Raw genomic sequence first — 22913 nt, 5'->3', positions numbered from 1 at the left:
CGCGGTCGCGCGACCGAGGTCAGTGACCCCGCCGCGGTCACGCGACCGAGGTCAGTGACCCCGCCGCGGTCGCGCGACCGAGGTCAGTGACCCCGCCGCGGTCACGCGACCGAGATCAGTGACTTTACTGTAGTATATATGTAATACATATAATGCAATATAAAATATAATAGCATAAATATAAATAATAAATAATAAATTATATGTATAATATATATATTATTTAATGTTATGTATAATATAAATTACAGTCACACGTTACTTTAGTCGCGTGTTGTTTTTCTATTCTTTCTTGCCACGCGACTTTACTTTAGTCACGTTTTTCATTTTCTCCACATATACGACGAACTGTCAAAATCGCTTTTCCGTTATTTACTGTCTCGATTTCACTGATTTGATTCGATCTCGGACTCGACTCGATCAACCAACCAACCAAGAAGCAACAAGATAGATGCGATATATTCGATATGAAAACACGCACTTTGTGGTACACATGGATTTTTTTATATAAGAAAATAGGTGATGAAAATAATTTTTGCTCAAGATATCAAATTCCGGCTAAAGTAAACATTAGAACAATATTTTTGCCAACAACGTGTGATGTGTGAAAAACAATAATTGTTTTTTGAATATTAATTCTGTCATTTTTGGAAGAAAAAAAATTCGACGTCATAATTGATGACGCTTCGATGATGAATGAAAACCTCGTCGGAAATGATCCGTAAACGGCAATTTTGTCGAGAATTCATCATTCTGTTGAGTATACTTACGATGTGCGAGGGTAACGACGTCGACTACGTGATACGCCGCTTAATCTGGTTGCGCCGAGTGATAAATCTCACGGCTACGCTAAGTGTACACATAACGCGTTATAGAAAATGTTCTGTCTCTTTAATTTTCCATCTTTTAAACATCACTTCTCAATTTTGTGCCCAACGTATCAAATTGTCTTCGATAAAACATTCATCGCGCTAATTTGTTCGGGGCAAAGGGATTTCGCTATGAGATACACGACGAGGGACCGGGGACGGTGAATGGTGGAGAACCGGCAGACGGACGTAAAACTGACAGAAATAATTAATAACCCTGTAGATGACGGATTACGCCGCGACGTTCCTCCGCCGGTTTTGATTAATCGCCATCGGTTTTCCCGCGCGCGATGCGCGCGCTTACGCTGTGTGCGTTCAAGATCAAAGAAAAATCTTCCGAGAAACCCGGTCGCGAGTCTCGCCATTTTGTGTTTTTTTTTTCTTGCTCACGGTCTCGCAAGACCGTACAAAATTATTACACGTTACTCGATCGAAAACTTAAATCAGCGACGAGTTTTTAAGCTTCAGGTATTGTCGCACCCCAAAATTAAAATCAAATAAAAACTGTGTGTGTTTAAAATTCGCACTTTGCGCATTTCGGTTGAACGTAATACGTGGAAATATTAAACGAGTGTTTAACGACACTTCGAATTTACCTCGGCGACAATCACCCCCGCCAATAACTTCGAAAAATTCGGTCTGTAGGCGCAAAGTACCCGCCCTTTGCGCGCGAGATGTCTTTATCGCGATGAAATATGCGTATAATACCGCTTTGTTCGCCCACGTCGCGATCTATATACACACGGGGAGAGAGAGAGAAAGCGAGAGACCCCTGCTTTCACGAGACCCTCTATTTAATCCAGCCGAACCTTCCCTTTTTCGCGCGGCGACCCGCGCCGCAACGGCACCCACCTAACGTGGGTATATAAAGCGCAGTCTGCGAAAACACGGCTTTAATGCTTTACATAGCGCGAAAGGATTTATATCTGGATTTACCAAACAGCCTGCCCCCGGTCATATATAGGATATAAGCGCGGATAAATATTTAATTGCATGAATTATTTATGTCGTCGCGCTGAGAGACAACGCGCGCGACCTTCGCGCATTGTCTCCTCGTCTCTAAAACTCCCGTAATTTGCGAGACCACGCGTACGCGCGCGCGTTTAAGCTTTGTGTGTGATATTTACATCTCGAAGTTAATACGTAATGGCGAGTTCGAGACTTCGCGCTACGCGCAGCACGCATCGCGCACATAATTTCGCAAACAAGTGTCGAATATCATCGTTTTAGGGAAGAAAAATGAAATCATTCCACTCCATCGAGGAGATTAATTGACGAGCCAGAGAGAGAGAGAGAGAGACCGGCCCCGATGATCGGTATCGATGATACGAGGAGACGCCGCAATGTGGCAACTTTGGCAACGCGCAATTGCAAAAAAACAAGTCGAGGGAGCGCGGAAGTTTTTCCGGAAGTTTCTTCTCGCGAAAATCGCCAAGACAAAGAAAGAGAGAGAGAGAGAGCGAGCGCAACTTCATCACATACATCACGATAAGCTCTCTCCGCGAGCTTGCGTGCGCCCTACATGAGTCGCCATGGAAACGGAAAGGAAGCTCACAGGACCCGGGAATTCCCATCGCCAAGCGGCAAGCTCAAGTGGCAACCATGAGTTTCCCCGAGTCACTCGCTCTTCCCACTTTGTTAGTATCTTCTAAAGAACTAAGTTTACTTTTGTGAAACTAGACAAAATTCCCACGTCCCTCTTGCCCGTCGACTTTGGATTTTTAGCGTAAAAAATTGCCCAACGCGGAGCGCCGACGACGACGACGACGACGACGACGCCAGCCAGAAGAAAATAAACGAAATTCCAACAAAGTTGCGCCTCGCCCGAATGTTATCTCCGCTTTCTCTTGTCGCAGCGATGGCGAATAATAACGTCCGTAATAATAATGATTTGTATTTAAACAACGTATCCCTTCGCTATACGTTCCGTTCCTTTTACAGGGAAAAAAAGCCCGTGTCCCAATTGCTTTTACACACATATGCGTACTATTAATAACCGGCGGTTAATTAAAACCCGTGTTTTATCGCGCTCATATATTTTCACAAAATTGAAACAGCGCGCGATCTCTCGGTTTTCGCGAGAAGAAAACGATATTAATTTAATTAGTTTCTCCGCGTGTCCAATACTTTTTTGTTCGGTTCATATCGTCCTTGTTAATTAACTCGAGAGAGCGTGCGCGCGTTCTTTCGAAAAGCATTCGTGAAAATATAATCTTGCGAAAATTATAATCCGCGTGAGCGAGATTTGCCGCGAGGAACTCGCGCGCACGCGCGCGTTACTTCCTGGAGATTGTGTCGCGAGAAGAAAATTGAGATGAACACGTATGAAGCAAGTGGCGAGAGCTACTTGTGTGCCAGGACGCCTTAAATATTTTACTCCGCGCTCTCTCTCTCGCGCTTTTCTCCCGCGATAAAATATTTCCCGCGTTGCGGATAAGAAAAAAAAAAAAAAAACCCGATACGACGGGAATATTCGAGAAGACACTTTCGAAAACGCCGAGGAAAGGAGGCCGAATCGCGATATGGATATTTCCGCGCGATAACGCTCGTAAATCAGACGCGCGCGCGGAAAACACGCGCCGAAACGCGTATCGTAATATAACAAGATGCGAGAGGAGTCCGAGGTTTCGTCTCTCCGCGAGCACGTAGCGGAATGAACTTTCGTATCTCGATACTGTATTAAGTTCGCGAGATGTGTCGATGTTTCTCAACTCGCGCGGTCTCTATCTCATAGAGAAAAACTCACACACATGTTTCCCTCGCTCCCTTATCTCCTAACTTGGCGCGGAGTCCTCGCGCCTGTAAATATTCCCGCGCAATCTAGACAATTCCCCGACCGGTCTTCCCGGGGACACACACCCCGACGAAAACTCTCTCTCTCTCTCTCTCTCGTCGCTACGACTCCCACGGTCGTCGTACGACGTTGTTTTACAACGTCCAAGTGCGCCATGAGGACCGGACGCTATGCTCCGTGACGCTCTTCGTTCTTACATGCGGGAGTTAACACGCGGATACGAAACGGGAGACGGGGACCGACGAGAGCATGAGAACGGATCGATAGAACGAGAGAACGAGAGAAGACTTTTGATTAGCATAACAATCCCGGTATGTATCCGGGAGAGAGAAAACAACGCGCGAGATATACAACATTGTATCGTGCGTCTGCGGTGCCGCGAAATAGTTTTCCAGCCCGCACGTAGACACAAAGCGAGGAAGATGAGGAGGCCCGTGACGCGGGCCGACGAGTTATACTACAGTACTTGTTTGCGTTTTGCGACTCGACGCGTTTAGCAACGGCAAATTTCAATCTTCCTTCCCGAAAGCCCGCGTGCAATTTTGTTCCGCGGACGTAAGGAGAGAGAGAGGGTAGAGGGTGGAGGTATGGGGGCGCGCTAGGCCTCGTCCATTATTCGCACGCTAGACAGACACATCGACCGTCGCACGAAATGAGACAACGGTGGTACATAGCGTTCCGCTACTATACCGTCGTTTTCTCGCCATTGTTCCGCAAGCACCGCAACGCGTAAACACGACTGCACACACACACAGACGCGCGGAACTCCGCAGATTGTCTTCGCTCCGGGATGCGACGACCCCCGGAACTTGGCGCTTTTGGCAAATCACATTTGTGTGTGTGTGTTCGGCCCGACCGAAAGAAGATTTACGTAAATTAACCGACGTTGGATTTTGGTTTCTTCGTAGCTTTTTGCGGATTGAAAACTAAGTGCGTTTTAAAATTCTTCCCGCGAATATTTGCTCGCAATTACGACACGCAAAAACAAAAAACGACGGGGATCTTGTTTGCAAACAAGAGAGAAGAAAAAATATCGATTGCGCAAATTGTGCGCACGTACGGCGTTTTTTTTCAAGTTTCCATCCTCTAACTAAATTTTCGGACAAGAAGAGGGGGAGGGGGGGGCTCCGTGAATAAATTGCGAAGCAAATGAAACGGCCTTTATGGCCTCCTTTATGACTCTATTTCCATATCGAGTGAAAAGCAGGCCCGAGAGAATCCAGAGAGGGGTGAAGGGAACAAGCGGGGCGCGCGTAAGAGGATCTCGCGCGCGCGTCTGGTTATGGCAAAAAGATTTATCGCCCCCGGTTCCCCGGTAAAACGCACGGGGGGTTAGGATTGTAATTTCCAGCGGCGCGCGCCATAAATAACCAATCAGATTCGCAATCGTACGCAACGACGTACACTGCGCAAAACGTCAAAAGCACGAGAAGCAGCTGGCTCCTTTCCTCCCGCCCCCCCGTCCACGTCGGCGGAGACGCGAAGGGTGGTCGCTTTCGGGAAACAACCCCCCCCCTAGGACGGGACGCGCAGCACCCGGTGCTTCGCGCTTTTCCACGTTTCCCCGAAGCCTGCGGGAAGAGAAACCCCGCTTTCTTTGTTCCTGCGCACCGCGCGTCGTCTCCCTTCGGCAGCCCCCCTCGCCCCCCCGAAGTCCCGTCTCATTGTGCAACTAAATGAGGATTGAGAGCGGCGGGGGAGATCCCCGCGATACACACCCGGGGTCGGCGTCCCCTTTCGGGGCGTCTCGTGTGTTAAAGATCCAGTTCGCAAATTCCTCCCTCTCGTTGTCGACGTCGTCATCGTCGTCGGCGAGGGAACTTTTCTTAACGAGCGCCCTTGCCGCTTTTGACCCCGCCGCTCCGCGGAATGACTTTTGAGCGAGAGAGAGAGAGAGTCGGAGTCGAGGACGAGCGACTCACAAACACGCGTATTATTATGAAGCTACTGGACAAATTAAACAGCGATTACGACCCCCTCGGGTCAATATAATTCTCGGACGATTGGCCACGGAATATCTTCTCCCCCTAACGTCGAATCGAATTTGAAATAAAATCGAATGAACTAATTATATTATTATTATTTTGTTTTTTTTTGAGCAACTCACTCGCGGAGAAAAATGTCGAGACTTTTCAAGCGAGGGAGATCTCGAGGGGGGGGGGCGCGATATTTAAATCAGGAAATGCAGGTGATTTGGTTCCATCCGAGCGCGGCGCAGTTAGAGAAGTGCGTGGCGAGGTGACGAGTGGCGTGAAAGAAAGAGATGTGGAAACTCTTGTGTTACAATGCAGCCACGTCACACTACTCGCCACGCGTCTCCATCACGACGTCGTCCACGACGATGCCTCCTCTCGCGCACGGTTTCGCGAACTCTTCAACCCCCCTTTTGCACGGGAGGCCTCTTGTTACACGATTACTCCACCCTTCCTCTTTAAGGCTTCGGGATGGGGTTACCCACTCGTTACGGCTGCTTTTCGAGTGGACGCTTTTTCTCTGCGCGCACACAATGTCGAGTTTTTATGCGCGCACGAAACGAAAAAAATAAATCCCCGCAGGGGACCCGAAGGAAATTATTCAACGCGCGCGTCCGTCGCGAATCTACTAACCTTACGCGACGCGATATCGTTGCGGAATCGCGTAGCAGAGAAGTTAGTACGTAATATTAATATTACACCGAAAAAATTATATTCTTGTAAGTAAAAGATTTTATACTTAAAAAATCTTCTTAAAGATTTTAGATGATATTCTTCTGAAAATAAGAATATATTTTTTATTTAAGAATATAGTCTTTTTCGATAGTGAGATATATGTTTCTCTATAGAGGCTTTTTATATTCTAATCAGTATATATTCTTATCAATGTTACTATATTTAGAGGATTTTCCTCTTAAAATAAGAAACTCTTCTTGGCGCTTATTTTAGTATAAAATATACTTAAAGTAAGTGGAATATCCTCAAAATAAGAATACAATGTTTTCGGTGTAATTATATCAATATTTTTTTCCCATCACTTTAATATCAATTTTGAGCGCACGTCCCTTTAGTTTTTCTCGAGAATATTTTGTAACAATTTAACAATTAATGCAAGAAAACTGTCAAAATTATTTATCTTGATATATTGTTTATCTGTCGCGACGCAACCTCGAGTACATTTCCCCGCGTTTTGATGTATTTTATTTCTCGTTTTCCAAATTGCATCTTTTGTGAAGAAACTCGACGTGACGGACGCGCGATTTCGGTTTCACGTAACGTCCTAATCTCCGTCGTAGACGGCGGTTCTCCCCCTGTCGGGGGGAAATGCCGCCCGTAAGGAAAATCTCGGCGTGATCGACATCCGCAACAGAAACGCGCGCCTCCGCGCGCATTTCCTCGCGGTAACGCGAATCCGATGCTTTTTAAACGGCGCTCAACCTTTTACCGGCGCGTTGCATCTTCCCGATCTTCCGCGCTGTCCGAGACGCGCGAGCAACGTACGTGTTATTGTCTTTTGCTCGCGCCGAAGGGAAAGAGCGAGTCTGGCGACGCTCCAAACACGCGCGAAAAAAAAAACCCCGGTTTCTTTCTCGACGTGTATAAAGACATCCGTCCGCGTTCATTGTCGCGACAGCTTTGGGATTTCCCAACGACCGGTTGCACGAACGAGAAGAGATTTCGCCGAGCGTGTGTCGTCGTCCCTTGATGAGCGTGTCTCTCTGTGTGTGCGCGAATGCGGATACAAACGATCCATCGATCGTGTTCCGCTCCCTCTCTCTCTCTCTCTCGTCTTTTCTAGGGCGTCGGTGTCCGTCCCTTTCGCTGTCTCGCCGACCGACAGCTCGTCCGACCGAGCGATTGACAGCAGCGTGTACAGAGGCAAATACTCGGGTCACGCGCGCCTATGAATTTTATCTTCTTCTTATCGCGCGCTTATACGCAACATCGTCGATCGCGCGGACATCTCGCGTAAAAACGTTTCGCGCAATCTCACACTTGACGCGTCTCGTTTTTCCGAACGAATTTTGTCTGTTATTTCATTATCTCTTCGTTCGTTTGATAATCATTGAATTCTTTGACCGCGCGCGGTCGGTTGCCGAATAATTAATTGCTCGATTATCTCAGAAGAGATAATCGAGACTGACTCCACGCGCGAACACGTGTACAACACACACGGGATGTGTATAAAAATTCACGCAAATCCCGAGTCGAAATTTAGCGTCTACATTGAACCTCAATTTTTGAAAAAAAACAAATTTCGGACGTACAGCAGCGTCAAAGTAGCATCTACTTTTTTTCTTAATCCTACTTTGAGCCTATCAGAGCCCGCAATGCGCAGTCTGATCTGAGAATTGAACCCTGCTTTAAAACTTTAGCGGGAAAAAAGAAAATTTCGGACGTACAGCAGCGTCAAAGTAGGATCTACTTTCTCTCTTACTCCTACACAAAAAAAGAAAAATTGAGGTTCAACGTAGACGCTAAATTTCGACTCGGGTTAACTCGGCAAAAAAACAACGCCAACGCGATGGCTCTAAAAGAGGGTTAAAAATTAATAATCGTTGTAAAAATTTATGTTTTACAAAATATCGTCGCGGTGAAAACCGGAAGGGATATGTGCGCGCGCGAAATTAAACCGACGGGTGGAGGGAAAAAATGCGTGTTGCGCGATTTTCGCATCGAGAAGCCACCTTCTCGCGTTATAGGTGCGCACTTTATTATTTGACGATATATATCCCGAGCGCGCGTTCTCGCTCGTGAGCTCCTCGCGAATCAGTAATTAATGCACTTTGCCAACCGGGTAATTAACGGCGACACCATGTCGAGTACTTTCTGAAATATGTACAGTGCTCACCGCGCGCTGTTGAAGCTGTGATCGACGCGGCAGGTGAACGAACCTGGGAGGAGAGATCCCCGCGGTCTCTCTCTCTGAGACGCGACAAGTCTGTTCCTAACGTATCCTCCATCGAACGCGCGGAGGATGTCGTTCGTAATCAAATTAGATAAATATCTGAACGCGGTTTGTGTCCCTCTCTCTCTCTCTCTGTCCCTCTCTATCAAGAGGAAGGTTATTATGACGGAAGTTCGCGAATAGCATCCCACTGACTCGCTTCCAGGACGAAATATACGCCCTTTGGGGATTTCCCCGGCGTCTGCGCGACATCGCGATGTTATCGATGACAAAATTGTTGTTGTTTGTTGGAAACTCCGAGCGATGGCTCGAATCGATACTCGCAAAATGTAAAGTTAATCCCGTTTGTTCTCTCTTTTTCTCGATATTCCGGAAAAGATATATATATATATATATATATATATTTACTCCGCGAATAAACGGAGAACATCGGTGCGATAGTGGTTATAATTCTCTCCGAACAAACTTCGCAGTATACAAGCAAGATGATCGAGAATATTCGAGATAAGTTGAGCGCGGAAGATAAATAAAAGCGAGTTCTTTGTTGTCTCTCTTTTTTTTTTCTTTTTTTTTTTTTTTTTTTTGAGAAGAGTTGCTTTTTGCTTCCGGCAAGTTGTTCTTGCGCAGTTAGCGGTTTCTTTCTCAACGTTAAGTATTTAATCGGCAAAATAAATAAATAACACGCGGTTTTATTTTGCTACGTTCTTCTCTGTGTGTCCAAAAAAAAAGAGAGCATGCAACTTTGTCGAACGTAATGTCACAAAATTGTTGCGTCCGTATCGAAGCGGAACCCGGGCCGGGTTATATCGAGTCGTCGTCCCGCGGAAGTTCGCCCGGAACTCAATTCCGGCCGAATCACTTTGTTATTGGTTTTTATACGGCCGCGCGATGCACTCTCACAGAGCAAAACACAGTGGTAATACAGAGGTTCAAACCGAAACAAGTCCGTGAATTTTCTCTCTCTCTCTCTATGCTTTCGTCGATTTAACATATCCTCGAATTTATCTCGACGTTCTCTCCCAATTTGTCGCTTTCTAATTCAATTATTTTACGAAACATCGAACACGTCGCTGACCAAAAGAGTTTTCTTCTTTTTTTTTTTTTTGATACTGTGGGTTTTATTAAATATTTTATTAAATATAAACCGTGTGTGTTTTTTTTCGTTTTTCATTCAATCTTGATTTGGAGACAAAAATATCGCTTGCGAATAACAATTGATGTGTGATCCGCGGAACAAAATTCGAGAAATATAAAAAGCTAAAAAACTACCGGCGAGACGTCATAATGAATAATTAACGATATCATTCGAGTGAAATAGTTCATTCCGTGTTTGCTCGCTGTCAGTGTTTGACAGACGTCTCGCCGCAAGCGCCGCGCCGCCACGAATTGACTCATACCGGAACGTATAGTTGAAATTTGCGTTCAAAGCGCAAGAGATCAATAAATTAACAGCGCGAGAAAGATCCGATTTCGATCACATGCACGCGAGCAAAGTGTAAATATTCAATTTTTTCTCGCAAAAAGTCAAGCCGATCTTTTCAACGCCGCGAATTTCCGATTTTTCAAATTTTACAAGCGAGTGTCTGATCAAACATTTATCTATCAATTATAATTGTTCAAATATTTGCGAATTTTTATTATTTTGTGTGTGTGAGTGTGTGTGTGCGTGTACTGTCTTAAAGTAATATTAAATTGTTCTGTATAATTCACCGCGCAATATGTGTCGTGAACTCTCCTCTTTAGCTCGCTAACGCCCAAACTCATCTCGGCAATAATCTGTTTCGCAAGTATCCCTCGCTTAAAGACAAATTGAATCAGTTTCTGCTCGGCGAACGTTGTCTCTTCAGGTTGACCTACTTTATGCGCGGTAATCTAACGCAAGATATTGACTGACGCCTCAATCTTTTAGCAACTTTCAGTTGGGAATATACTTAGCGAATATTCGTCGAGGCTCATCAACTTACTTCGTAACAAATTGCATATTTTATGCATATTCATTATATTAGGTCTACCGGAAAGTTTCTGTCCGTTTTTGGAATAAAACAAAATAAAAATTTTTCTTACCGTCAATAAACTTTATTAAATAAATATAATCGCTATTATATTATTAATGATTTCTTGCCAGCGTGAGGGCAATTTGTATATCCCATTTTTGAAAAATTAAGAAAAATTTGTATTTTGTTTTATTCCAAAAACGGACAGAACTTTCCGTTAGACCTAATACTATAACAATGTATATATTAGGTACACGTAGGTTCGTAATTTCTAAATATTTTAATTTCTTATAAAAGCGTTTCACAAAAGAGTTAAATTTTATCCAGTCTAAAAACTTCAGACATCTAAAACTAAAATGGCAATTACAACGCGCGCGACCCGATTCGAGAAAAGTCGAATTTGTTGAAAAAAAAAAAAAAGAAAAAAAAATCTGACAATATCTTTATTTGATTCGGCAACCGTCAAAGAAACCGACGTTTCAAAAGACCCCTTATTCACGAGATTGGCTGAAAACGAGAGCTTGGAGGAAAAGTCGCCGCTGGCGACGCGGGAAAATAGCCGTCGCTCGTTGCAGAATTCAGGCGAAGTCGCGCGAGCGGCGCGCGTGGCTTTTGAATTTTTGAGATTCGGGTCGCGGCGGCGTGTCAAGTGTATCTCGTCGTCAACGAAGAAAGACGGAGGTGAGTGGCACGGGAGAGAGGTCGATATCGGGACGCGAGATTCCCGATGGGTGAGAGAGAAGAACACTCTTCTTCCCTCCGTCCGTGTCAAGTCCCGCGAGACGCGCGAACGCCCGGCGAAACGTGGCCATTAGCCCGCGCGCGCGCGCGTCTCGTACATATCGAGTACCTGTCACTGCCTCTGCGAATTCAATTTTCGCGTTTTCGGAGGACGGGTGGGAGAGAGGCAGAGCAAAAGCTCGGGGTGAGAGCCTTTCGGAAGTAACACCCTTTTCTCCCGCCCTTCTATTTTTTTTCCCGGATAATTCGACGTTCCATCTGCAACGCGATATGATTTCCGCTACGCTTAGCGCCGCTGATGGAAAAACACGCCCGTCTGCGCGATTTGCAACAACGTTACACACACACACACACACAAGTTTAATCCGACAAAATGTTATCGCACGTCCGTCGTCGATCCAGAAAGAATGAAATATTATACCCTTGATCGTTCAGCGCTCCGATCCGTTGTCTAGAGTGAAATTTACACGTCACAATTTATTCCGTTACGCAATTTATGCTCTTCGGAAAAATAACACGCATATACGTACACACATCGGGTCGGAGACGTGTGCGCGCGTTCTTCGCGCCGTGATTGATCGGAAACTCGGATTCGAACGATACATTTTTGCGTTTTGTTTTGTTTTGTTTTAACATTCGTTTGTATCCGGTACAACATCGGCGGAGGCGCAGCTGTAACGCGCGCGTAAACTATAAAAAAAATCACGTCGCCTCCGTGATTTTTCGCGAAACAATTCGCCGTTTTGAAAACTATGGATACACGCCGTGCGCGTGACGAGAACGCGAGAAACGCCGGTGCGTGTATCATTTTAGAATATCTCGGTGTTATATGCGCGAACGAAAACCGTCCGACGCGAAAATTCCAACGGGACGCTTTACAACTATCGTAAAACTGTTAGGACACGCCGCTCCAGAAATCGAGGGCGTGAAAATGAAAAAAAAAAAGAAGAGAAGGAAGATTACACACGTGTCGTTTTATATATTTTCTCTCTCGTCATCGAAGTTGTCCGCGCGTAACGCGCGCCGGAATTTTTCGAAAACAAATCGCGACAAAAGACCGCGCTTGTGAGAGATAAAAATTGATTAACATAAAAAAATCAATTAACGAATCTCCGTTTTCGGGGAGATTAATAAATAATAGAAACGCGATCGTGTGTGACGTTCCGCGAACGGAACGTACATTGTTTAAAATCGCATTAAAGGTGTTCTCACGAAACCGAGCTATTTGCTATACGTACGTGTGTGTGTGCGGTCATTGCTCCGGGAAAAATCCCCGAATTACACATCCGCGAGGTATTAAAACCCGACGATCGAAATAATTTCTCTCAATGTGTTTCGCTCGACTCGGGGAATGTCGTTAATTCAGCGATCAGCCAGTCTAATACGTACGTTTTCTCCGACAAGATAAGCGCGTTTGGTCTGCAAATTAAGCCAAGGGAACGTAGCTGTGCATAATCGCTAATCGCCCTCTCCCCCGTCCCCCATAATGCACGGCTATTGGATAATAAATTAATATACGAACGGTATTCCGGATCGCGTGGAGAGATGCACTTTTACGCGCGCATCGAGAATTCAAAAGCATCTCGAGGATGCAGAGAGAGAAAGAGAGAGAGGCAGAGAGAGAGAGAGGCGGAGTGGTCGGCGAACAAAGTTGCGAAGCCCGCGATGATGATGGCGGTGGCGCAGGGTTGGCGCGGGATCTCCGTGTGGTGGTTGTGTGACGCGCGGCGATGTGCCGGTGCACATCGACGGGGGGATCAATGAACAAGTTCAATAACCTTAAATCCACTTGACGGAGGCGAAACTACCCATCGGGATACGACTGACTGCGTCGCTCTCTCTTCAACAACCAAAATAGATATTCATTTTACCAAGAGTGCTATTTTCCCAGTCCCAGACACAAATCCAATATCGTTTGATTTAAGTGATCTCGCCAAGGGTCAAAGACCCTTCCCTCTTCCCGCGCTTACATAATTTCTCGCGCTCCGCGAGACTTTAATCCGCGCTCTTCGTGTCGATATATTAGAAAACGTCCCAATTATTGCGACGATTTATCTCGTTTATTATCCTCTTCCGGTCTTGCGCCGACGCGCGTCCACTCTGTCCGCGCGCGATCGTCGGTTGAAACACACACGTAAAACCGGGATTGATAAGAACGTGATAAGATACGGAAAGCGCGTGTATAATTTTGTATTTTCCGTAACTCAAGTTCAAATCTATATCTTTTGACGTAGCGATAAAAGCGTTTAAACGTTGAACGTGTTAAATACCTATCGGATAACGCGACGCGATCTTATTAGATACGTGTCGAGTATTACTTCACGTCTCCGTTTCTCTCGGAGAAACAAGAGAAGCGGAGTCGGATCCGAACTTCGGAATCTCTTGAGCGCGAAACAACAAACGAGAGAACGTGTGTTTTGAAGACACGCCAGAACTTGGGGCGCGACAGCTGAGATACACCACTTCTCTCTCTCTTTCTCCCCTGAGAAGAGGATCATGCATACTTTACTCGGTCTAATAGTTTTGGCACCGCGAGATAGAGTTCCGCGTAAATCATGGCGTAAAACATCGTATCCCCCTTAAGAACCGACCGTCGTCGTGTTCGTCGTGTTCGGCGTAACAATGAGCGACGACGCGAATATAGCGATCCTAAAACAAGGAGAACCGCGTATAATGGGGGGGAACGCGATTTTCACAGCGACGCGACGACAGATTAACTGCGCAAACTGCGCAAACCGGGCGCGATGTTTGCTCATTTCCCGCATCGCAACCGCAATTGTATTTTACGGCAGCTGTGCCGTTTTTGTCTCTTTGTTTGCCAAATCAATCGTTTTATCGCTCTTAAACGTGTACAACGTCACTAACGAGCGGCAATCGCCGCGATTTTCGGCGAAATTTTTCTCCTTCCAAAACTCTCGCGCGGAAATTTAATTTCCGCGCGATTATTTCGCTATCGACGCAAATTGTTGCGCGATATAATTAAAATTAAACCTGCAATTATGCAGGTTGCGTTATCTGTAAAAGTAAGGTTTTACGTGGAAGAAACTCACCTTGAGTTCGCGCTCCGATTTACCACCACTCGATCGGGATCCACAAAATTTACTACCGAGTTGAATTTAATTTTCTCTGCGCGCGCGAATACGCAACCCGACTTTTTCGGGTCCCGCTCACGTGCGCGAGCACACGAATTCCGAAATTTGCGGACGAACCGAATTTGAAAAAAACCGCTATTTGTTTGTTTGTTTGTTTTTTTTTTTTTAATCACAGTCTCCGCAAATACCCACAAACCGGGTTTTCTCTCAATCAAGAATTTTTCGGCACGATCGCGACAAGCATCGCTCGCGGACTGAATATTCTCACGGGGTAGCATCGAGTGGAGGTGAAGCTACGGGCGCTGGAGAGGGTAAATGGGGGCAAGAGGGGGTTGAGAGAGAATGCGCGCGGATAGGAGAGACACCGGCGCGGGTGGTGCGCGAAAGGGGGTGTGTAAGAGGCTGCGAGAGAGGAGAGAATGGTCGATGGATGTTATTGGCGCGAGTCGGTTAAAAAAAAAAAGTTGCGTTTCGCACAGACTATCGCTAATAAAAATATTCAACTTTTTTAACGAATTTTTCGAGAAACAATAGCCTCGAGTGAAAAGAATTATTATATCCCTTCTCCTCTTTTGACCGATCTCAAAAATCTCTCTCTGCGCACATTCTTCTCAAACAAAACCGACGATAAAAGTTTCCCGAATTTTTCATTTCTCGAAACTCGACAATTTTTTTTTTTTACGAGAACGTTTCGGCAATAAGGCGAGACGCGCACAATTTGAATCCGAGATTTTTACCTTCTTCAAGTTAAATACAAAAAAAAAACAGTTGAATTTTCTTTTTTTTGTTTTTTTCAATGGAAAAAGTTTGCGCACATTGTTGAGAAAACGCGCGTCGTTGTTTTTTTTTTACGCAAATCGATCGAGGAAATGAATAGTTTTGCGATAAAGCGAGAATTAGTTTGCAAAAAAAAAAAAAAAAGAAGCAAGCGATAAGAGCGTTGAACATTACTTACCGGACGAACGTCAAACGTTCGCGCACGCATAATCCCGAGACGAAAACTGGGCCAGTATGGAAATAAGGAGAGAGAACCGCTTCGGTGTGATCCAACGTTACACACGCCTCGACGTTGACGTCGCGAAAAAAATCCTCCGACGGTTTCAGGCCTCGTTTGCTGATTCTCGCTCTCGGCGCTGTGCGCGCAAGAGAGAGTTTTCGCTTCCCCGACCATTCAACCGTCATCCTCCGTTAACACGACGGGATTTCGGAGGGGCGCTAAAAGTTCGCGTTACAACGATGATAAGCGCGCGACCTACATCACAGAGAAAGAGAGAGAGAGAGAGAGAGAGAGACTGTAACTCGATTTTTTCCTTCGAATATCTTCGCGCGCTTCTACTCTCTTTTTTCCGGGCGTACGACCGATTTTTCTTTGCCACGGGCATTTTTCACGATAATTTGCCGTTATTCGCGCCCGAGTGTGTGAGAGATTGCCCGAACGGTGTGTTAAAGTTACTTCACCGCTGCATCGATCATGGATCTTCGGCGCGAGAAATAAAGAGCGCGTGCGCTTCCGCGCATTTCGTGCAACAAAGTTGTTTGTTTTAAGCATCGACGTGTTTGTGTGTGAGCATAAAATAATCGCGGCGTTTATTCCAAGTTCGATCGAGGCCGAAATATAATACTTCGATACCGGTCTCGCGGTCTCGTTGAAATTACGCTCTAATCGGGAATATTTCACAAGGCATCCCCGGCGTATCTGGAATTATTCAATATCCGCGGGAATCCTTTGAAGCTTTTTCGCATCAAACGCACAGTTGGTTGCCCCTTTAAAGATTCTCTCTCTCTCTCGTTCGTTCGATCTTTATTCCCCGCTGCGTCGTCGCGGCGACGTCTATCATTTTCCGCGGGGATAATTTTTTTTTTTTTTTTTTTCACAAGCGTGCCCCCAATGACCGCGTCATTGAAAAAGAGATATTTCCCCAACCGTAGAAATGGTGAATATTTCGCGGAAACCGTCTCGATTATGGAATAAATTAAGAGCGAGTACATCGTCAGTAATAGCTTCTATTTGCATTTAGAGATGAGATTGCTGTCGCGCGCGCGCGCGCGCACTCGAGAAAGAGTATAACGGGGGTTTTCTCGAGGATTTCGGTCGAGAGGAGAACGACGACTCTCTCGGAACACATTTTCGAGAGCGTGTTCTGCAACAAACCAAGACAAAGTATACATAGACTCATATTTTAAATTAAATTCCATTGTAAAATTTACTCGGAGAAAATGAGATGTTAATTTGTTATAAAAATACATATAACGAAAACTGTATTTAATATTATTTTAAAACAAAATTGTATCACGTTTTCGCGCGCGAACGAGTTTCAGTAATATTTAATATCTTTGTTAAAAGCGCGTTGATTGAATTTCAAATTATTTGCGAAGCGAAACGCGTCTCTCTTTGAACTTGAACGCGAAGTTAGTTAAGAGAGACATCGAGATTCATACATTAATCGATACGGAGCAACACCTATTTGCGCGTGCGAGTAGAATAACCAATAATATTCAATTCTGAGAGCGAATTTGACGAACATATATATCGACGCGAGCGAATAAACACGCTGTTGTGTGTCGCATGCAACGTATTCCCGAAGATGAACCGACCACATCCACGCGAGTGTCTAATAATACGCAAATGCGAGGGAAGTGAGTAAATCAGAGCGTGAATAATTTCAACACATGATGAAATCTAACGCGAGAGAGAGAGAGAGAGAGAGTGAGAGAGTGCTTGTGCAATTGCCACATTTCCATTTCTGAGCAATTGCGACACGTGCCTCGACTTGGCGGATCATAAGAGACGACGATGATTCCTAGATCGATTCGGACGTTGGAAGAACGGGACGAGGACGAGAATGACAACACCTGTTGTCACCGGGCGACCTTTTGCAACCCGGTCCTGCGAGAGATTATCGTGACCGACGCGATTTCCACGTGTTACGAGCTTCGAGTGACGTGGGCGGATCTTTTCTGGCTCGCGACCGTGACCGGCATGACCCTGCTGGCCTGGACCGTTTTGTATTTCCTGCTGGGCGACCCGGTTATGCCCGGCGGCGCCGTCTTCGGCTTCTTTATCCTCGTCGTGTCCTCCTACGCGCTCGGCTGGTCCCTCACGTACATTCCGCGTCTGCATATCCCGCCCATCTTCGGCATGTTACTCGCCGGTATAATAATGCGCAACACCGACGTCTACAACATACAAGACCAGCTCGGATCGGACTCGGCCTCGATGATCCGGATCTTCTGCGTGACCTTTATCATGGTGCGTGCCGGATTGCAACTGACCACGACCGTTCTGCGGGCGCATCCGGCGTTCGTGATGATCCTCGCCATCGTTCCGTGCACCGTCGAGATGCTGACGGTCACCGTGTCGTGCAGATATCTCCTCGGCTATCCGTGGGACTGGTCTTTCATGACTGGGTTAGTTAAATCGCTTGTTTGAACAGAAAACAACACAAATTGTTTCTAAAAAAACACTTTCGTGAAATCGTTTGTGTTGTTGATTAATTAAACAGTCTGTAAATATCTTCGCAACAATTTGCTTCAAAGGACGATCGTTGCGTGCATGTCCCCCGTAGTGACGGTCGGGTGCATGCTCATCCTGGCCGAGAGCGGTTACGGAGAAGACAAGGAGTTAACCAGCTTGTTGAGCACGGCTACGTGCATCGATACCGTTCACGTCGTGTCTCTGTTCGCCATCTGCGTCTCGGTTGTTTTTAGCAACGGTATAACAGAAAGCGTAAGATAATTTCGAAGCACGACTCTCTCTATACGGAGCATATCCTTTCCGTATATATATACAACGAAAACAATTTTCTATTTTAAGTTTTCTATTCAATTTTCTTCTATTTATTTTCTACTGAAATTTTCCTCAACCGCGCGTTCGCGCACGAAAATATACTTGAGATTTTTAAAAAATAATAATTTCTTCATTAATAGATTTCCTACTTTTTAATTAAAAAAATGTTTGTTAAAGACTGAGACGAGGAGCAACGTTTTATATCGGTTCGCGTTTCAACCTCGGAGAGAGAGAATGATAAATAATTTTCCTAGTTGCGCGAGAACACACACACACACACGTACGATGTGTGTGTATTTATATCTTTACGAGGTGAAAACTTGCTACATTCTATGGATCGCGGTTTAAATATTTCACAGTATTCATGATTAATACATTAGCGGTTTGTGACACCGCAACCCGAGCGAGACCAGCTACGTACAAAAAAACAAAAAAAAAAAAAACACCATACAAAAAGCCTTTCCATAAAGAGAGCCATATATCTTCCCAGATGACGGGAGAACAGAATGGTGGTCCTACGTCCCCGGCGGGATTCGAGATTTCCTCCTGGGACTTATAGCGGGAATAATCTTGGGCTTCGCCCTGGCCTTTTTCCCACATCGCAATCACGTAGGTACTTTATTCATTTCCTTCGCGTTTTTCCCCCAAAAAAAACAAGCTCGCGGAAATTCGGGTCACGTATCGCGAAACGAGCACGTTCGCGTAATCTAAACTAACAAGAGCGGACTTATTAACGCCCTTTCGCGATGTTTTATTAATGCGCGCAGGTATCGTCTTTCTTTCTTTCGCGCCGCGGGAATACCGGAGCAAAGTTTGCGGAAACACGAGCGCGTCGGCTTTTATTACAATCTTTCTTTTTTGTTTGTTTTATTCGCGTGCGATCGATGCGATAAAACGCTGGCGTATAAAATTTCTGACAGTATAAATACCGTTACCTTCCCCCTTTCCCTCCCCGTTCCCGTCTCTCTTTGACTGGCGAATTTTCTTTCTCTCCCCCGATCGGACAGAAACACGCAACGTCGTATCGCATCGGCGGTTTGGCTCTTGCATCTTTAACGTGCACCACAGCGGCGTCGAGAATGGCAATCACGGGCGGAGGGTATCTCGCCACCATTATACTGTCGTACATAGCCGTTCGTGGCTGGCGAATTTTGACGGTTTCGTACGACGTAAGCTAATCAATATTCGAACACAAACTGCTAATTCGCGCTAATTTATTTGTCCTCGTCGGATGGACGAATATAATTTTTTGAACAAAATTCCAAGACTCGCAATCGCGTACAGAAGTATTTGCGTAAATGTTTTTCTTTCTGTTTCAGACAACACCGTTTCACAAGACGTTTTACTTTCTGTGGCACGTAGTGCAGCCGATTTTGGGAGGTGTGATCGGCGCAAATTGCGACTTTCGAAATTGGGCCGCGTCGAGATTCGGACTTTACCTCGCCTGTGTACTCGCGGCAATATCAGTAAATTAATTGTAGATAACAGCAACGCGATTTTCGCTCGGAGATATTTATAATATAATAATATAATTTTTTTCTCAACAATTTCTCTTTCTCTCAAAGAGAATACAAGTTTCTCGGCGATATATCTGATTTTTTTTTTTTTATTTGTCGTCGAAATAAATTAATTAAATGTAATTAATTAAATGTATTAAGCGAATTTCGAAATCCAGGTGCGCGGCGCGGCCACCTTTTTGACGACAGTCAGAACGTCCTTCACGTGGAAGGAGCGACTGTTCGTTGCGATAGCTTGGATGCCAAAGGGAAGCCTACAGGTAAAAAAACACGCATTGTGTCTTTCTCGCGTTAATTTTTCGGCCGCTAAAATATCAATCAATCTCTACGTAATAAACGTTGTGAAAAAAAAAGGCGGCGTTAGCGCCGATAGCGTTCGAGCGCGCAAGCAAGGAAGACGACCCGGCGAAAATCGAATTAGCCCTCGACGTGGTGAGGTTGTCCATAATCGTCATAGTGATCCTCGCCCCGCTCGGCGCGTTCGCCATGATGACCAGCGGACCTCTTCTGCTGAACAAGATCAGCATCGAGGAGTACAAGAGGGATCGTTTGTTGAGCTGGGCGCCCGTCGTCGCTCCACAGTTCCGACGAAACAGAAAATCGGAAAGTTCAACCGACGAGATTCTCTCGACGGAATCGGTTTTGTAGACGCGTTTCTCAATCGCGCGATCGCTTCGTTTCCCGCCAATAAAATGAATCTCACAGTGAAATACAAATAATAAACAAATGTTACTTTTTACAATAAAATTCTACACACAGCGAGAGATTTTTCGCCACGTTCACAAATTGTTGGATCCTTTTTATTTATTGCGCCTCATCCTTGTCACAGTTTTTCGCAAGCAGATATACGCGCGCGGCGATAGCGTCGCGATGCGGAAATGACTGGTCGCTCAACACACTTAGGCGAGTGTAAACAAGCGCATCGGAGTGTGCGAAATCGACGACGAGAGAGACGGCTAAATGACGGCGAGACGACGACGTCGTCGTTGCCGCAACGCATATATATATATATATATATGTATATATATATATATTACACGGTGGGGATCGTATTCTTGTGTTTCTGCATTTACAGCGCGAGAGCGAGTTGTTTGGTGTCTCCGATCATTATTGGCAAAACTGAAACTGGGGCAGCGGTTCGTTTTACTCAGGCGACGATGATACGAACATTGTGCTTATTGTTCGTAAATAGAATCGAACGACGACGACGACGAGGAGGCGCGTGGCGCCGCGATAAGGAGGCACGCGATGACGCTTTTCCGCGCGCGCGGCACGTGCTCTCTGCTACCCAGCATCCCAGTGCGCGTCTTGCGATTTCTCTCTCTCGCCGACTATGCAACAACACACACCCGGTTGACTGCACCGATAGAGTCGTTTATTCGAACTCGATCGCGATTTGCGTGTGCCGACCGAACGACTTCGCCACACACACACCGAAAAAATTGTATTCTTGTTTTGAGGATATCCCACTTACTTTAAGTATATTTTATACTAAAATAGGCGCCAAGAAGAGTTTCTTATTTCAAGAGGAAAATCCTCTAAATAGTAATATTGATAAGAATATATACTGATTAGAATATAAAAAGCCTCTATAGAAAAACATATATATCTCACTATCGAAAAAGACTATATTCTTAAATAAAGAATATATTCTTAATTTCAGAAGAATATCATCTAAAATCTTTAAGAAGATTTTTTAAGTATAAAATCTTCTACTTACAAGAATATAATTTTTTCGGTGCACACACACACGATCCAATACCGATACTTCGACTCTCTCTTTCTCTCTCTCTCTTTTTCTCTTTATACAAAATTTGGGCAAAATATAGGCCAAGCGAAATTGATGAGATTTGAATTTCACGCGATTGTGAAGTTTGTTTTTACCAGAGAACGAAAAGAACTTTATATTCTGATATTATTTTACGTATAATATAATATATAACACGCTATATTATGTAGTATATTATTTAAGAACTTAAACTGTTGTTATAAAAATTGTAAAAAAATTCTTAAGCAAAAATCTCCGGACAAAAAATACAAAAATACGGAATAAATTTTGTTCAAGCAGATAAATGAAAAATTGCCTGGTTTTACTTAAATTTGCTATTACCGTGTTGTAAATTTACCTAATAAAAATCGATTAATATTTTCTTATAATTTTATGCACTGTAATATGTAATATAATTTTTTCTACTATCCCGATGATCTACGCTGCCGCGAGAAATCACAAAATGGCGGCGTTCGAACGTCGATCTTCGCTGTACCAATGTCAGACAAAAGTAATTGATATAATTTATTATGTAACGAGATATATACGTACTTGGTGAGACGATTGCACACGTAAGACGGATTTTCGGCGATGAAAAAGTCGATCTGAAAACTCGATGACGAATTGCGGCAGATCACGGCGAATCATCTCAGTTCCGGATCGTCGATATCGAAATCGCGCGAACGAATATGCGGAATATAAACGTATATTATCACTCGCGTGCAACGATTGTTTTACACATCACAACGAACAACACACGTCACCGCAATAAACACTAACGATCGATGATTCGCGCCGAGTTTAACTTTCGAACGATAACTAACAACGGAGAAGCGCGAAAAGATTCGAAGATCTTCCGTCCCTCTTTGCGTCATGCTCGTGACTGTCGCGATTCGAGTTCTAATCGAGGTGCGATATTTCGATTCTCGAAGTATCGTATCGACGACCGCAGCGGACCAATCACGCGTCGCGAGAATCGAAGTCGATTTTAGAGTTAAGTTGCACCCTTGCGCGTAATACACGGGAAAACGTATTTGCGTTAACCGAAAAGAAAAGCCCGAAAAAGCAGTCATCGCACAATTTTTGTTCCTCGCAAAATTTTCGCCTGCTTGATTTCAGCGCCGTACACTCACAAGAATAAAAACTACGAAATACTGTCCATTCTCAAACGATATAAAAATGCAATGTTTAAATTTGTGCTACCGCGACTTTCACTGTCAATAAATCATTTACAATTAGTACGAACAACGAAAAGAACTGAGAACAGTCAGAACCGTATGAAATTCTATAAAAGATTTTTCGCTCTCTACGACAGCGCTATGTCCAGAGGTGATGCACATTGGAACTACGCAACTAATGTCACCGCGACATGTCGGTACGCTATGTCCACAGCGTGCGGTTCTATTCTGTGCTATGTGCACTAATCCACATAGTCATCTTCTTCAGGCGTGTGAGTATATTCGCGAGCGT

General features: G+C 44.8%; 2 protein-coding genes across 3 annotated transcripts in view; one reads left to right on the top strand and one right to left on the bottom strand.

Moving 5' to 3' along the window:
- Window positions 1-14605, bottom strand: part of LOC109858453 (zinc finger protein 418-like) — a 156173-nt gene extending 141568 nt beyond the window's left edge. Inside the window, exon 1 of the mRNA XM_020435715.1 lies at window positions 14330-14605. The gene's annotated coding sequence lies outside the window, so the exon portion shown is untranslated. The remainder of the gene's footprint in view (window positions 1-14329) is intronic.
- A 2290-nt stretch (window positions 14606-16895) lies between these two features.
- Window positions 16896-20416, top strand: LOC109858454 (mitochondrial sodium/hydrogen exchanger 9B2-like). 2 transcript variants are annotated; one of them, XM_020435720.1, is made up of 7 exons: window positions 16896-17008; window positions 17177-17779; window positions 17909-18084; window positions 18649-18767; window positions 19478-19624; window positions 19834-19935; window positions 20030-20372. In XM_020435720.1, exons 1-7 carry the CDS (start codon window positions 16938-16940, stop codon window positions 20321-20323), a joined length of 1512 nt encoding a protein of 503 aa, XP_020291309.1. In that variant the 5' UTR covers window positions 16896-16937; the 3' UTR covers window positions 20324-20372. The 2 variants fall into 2 exon arrangements, with proteins under 2 accessions (XP_020291309.1, XP_020291308.1); XM_020435719.1 differs by having other exon boundaries at window positions 19834-20416.
- The last annotated feature ends 2497 nt before the right edge of the window (window positions 20417-22913 follow it).

This window comes from Pseudomyrmex gracilis, unplaced genomic scaffold (genome assembly GCF_002006095.1).
Source record: "Pseudomyrmex gracilis isolate BER0280 unplaced genomic scaffold, ASM200609v1 scaffold_205, whole genome shotgun sequence".
NCBI classification, from domain to species: Eukaryota; Metazoa; Arthropoda; class Insecta; order Hymenoptera; family Formicidae; genus Pseudomyrmex; species Pseudomyrmex gracilis.
The sequence above is the reverse complement of the archived record's forward strand: the minus strand, read 5'-3'. Positions and strand labels throughout refer to the sequence as shown.

Bases quoted from the DNA above. Each gene is read 5' to 3' on its own strand.
- LOC109858454 (XM_020435719.1), top strand. From the start codon at position 16,938: ATGCAACGTATTCCCGAAGATGAACCGACCACATCCACGCGAGTGTCT. The intron at 18,085-18,648 runs GTATAACAGAAA...ATATCTTCCCAG, and splicing joins CTCGGTTGTTTTTAGCAACG to ATGACGGGAGAACAGAATGG. The intron at 18,768-19,477 runs GTAGGTACTTTA...TTTCTGTTTCAG, and splicing joins TTTTCCCACATCGCAATCAC to ACAACACCGTTTCACAAGAC.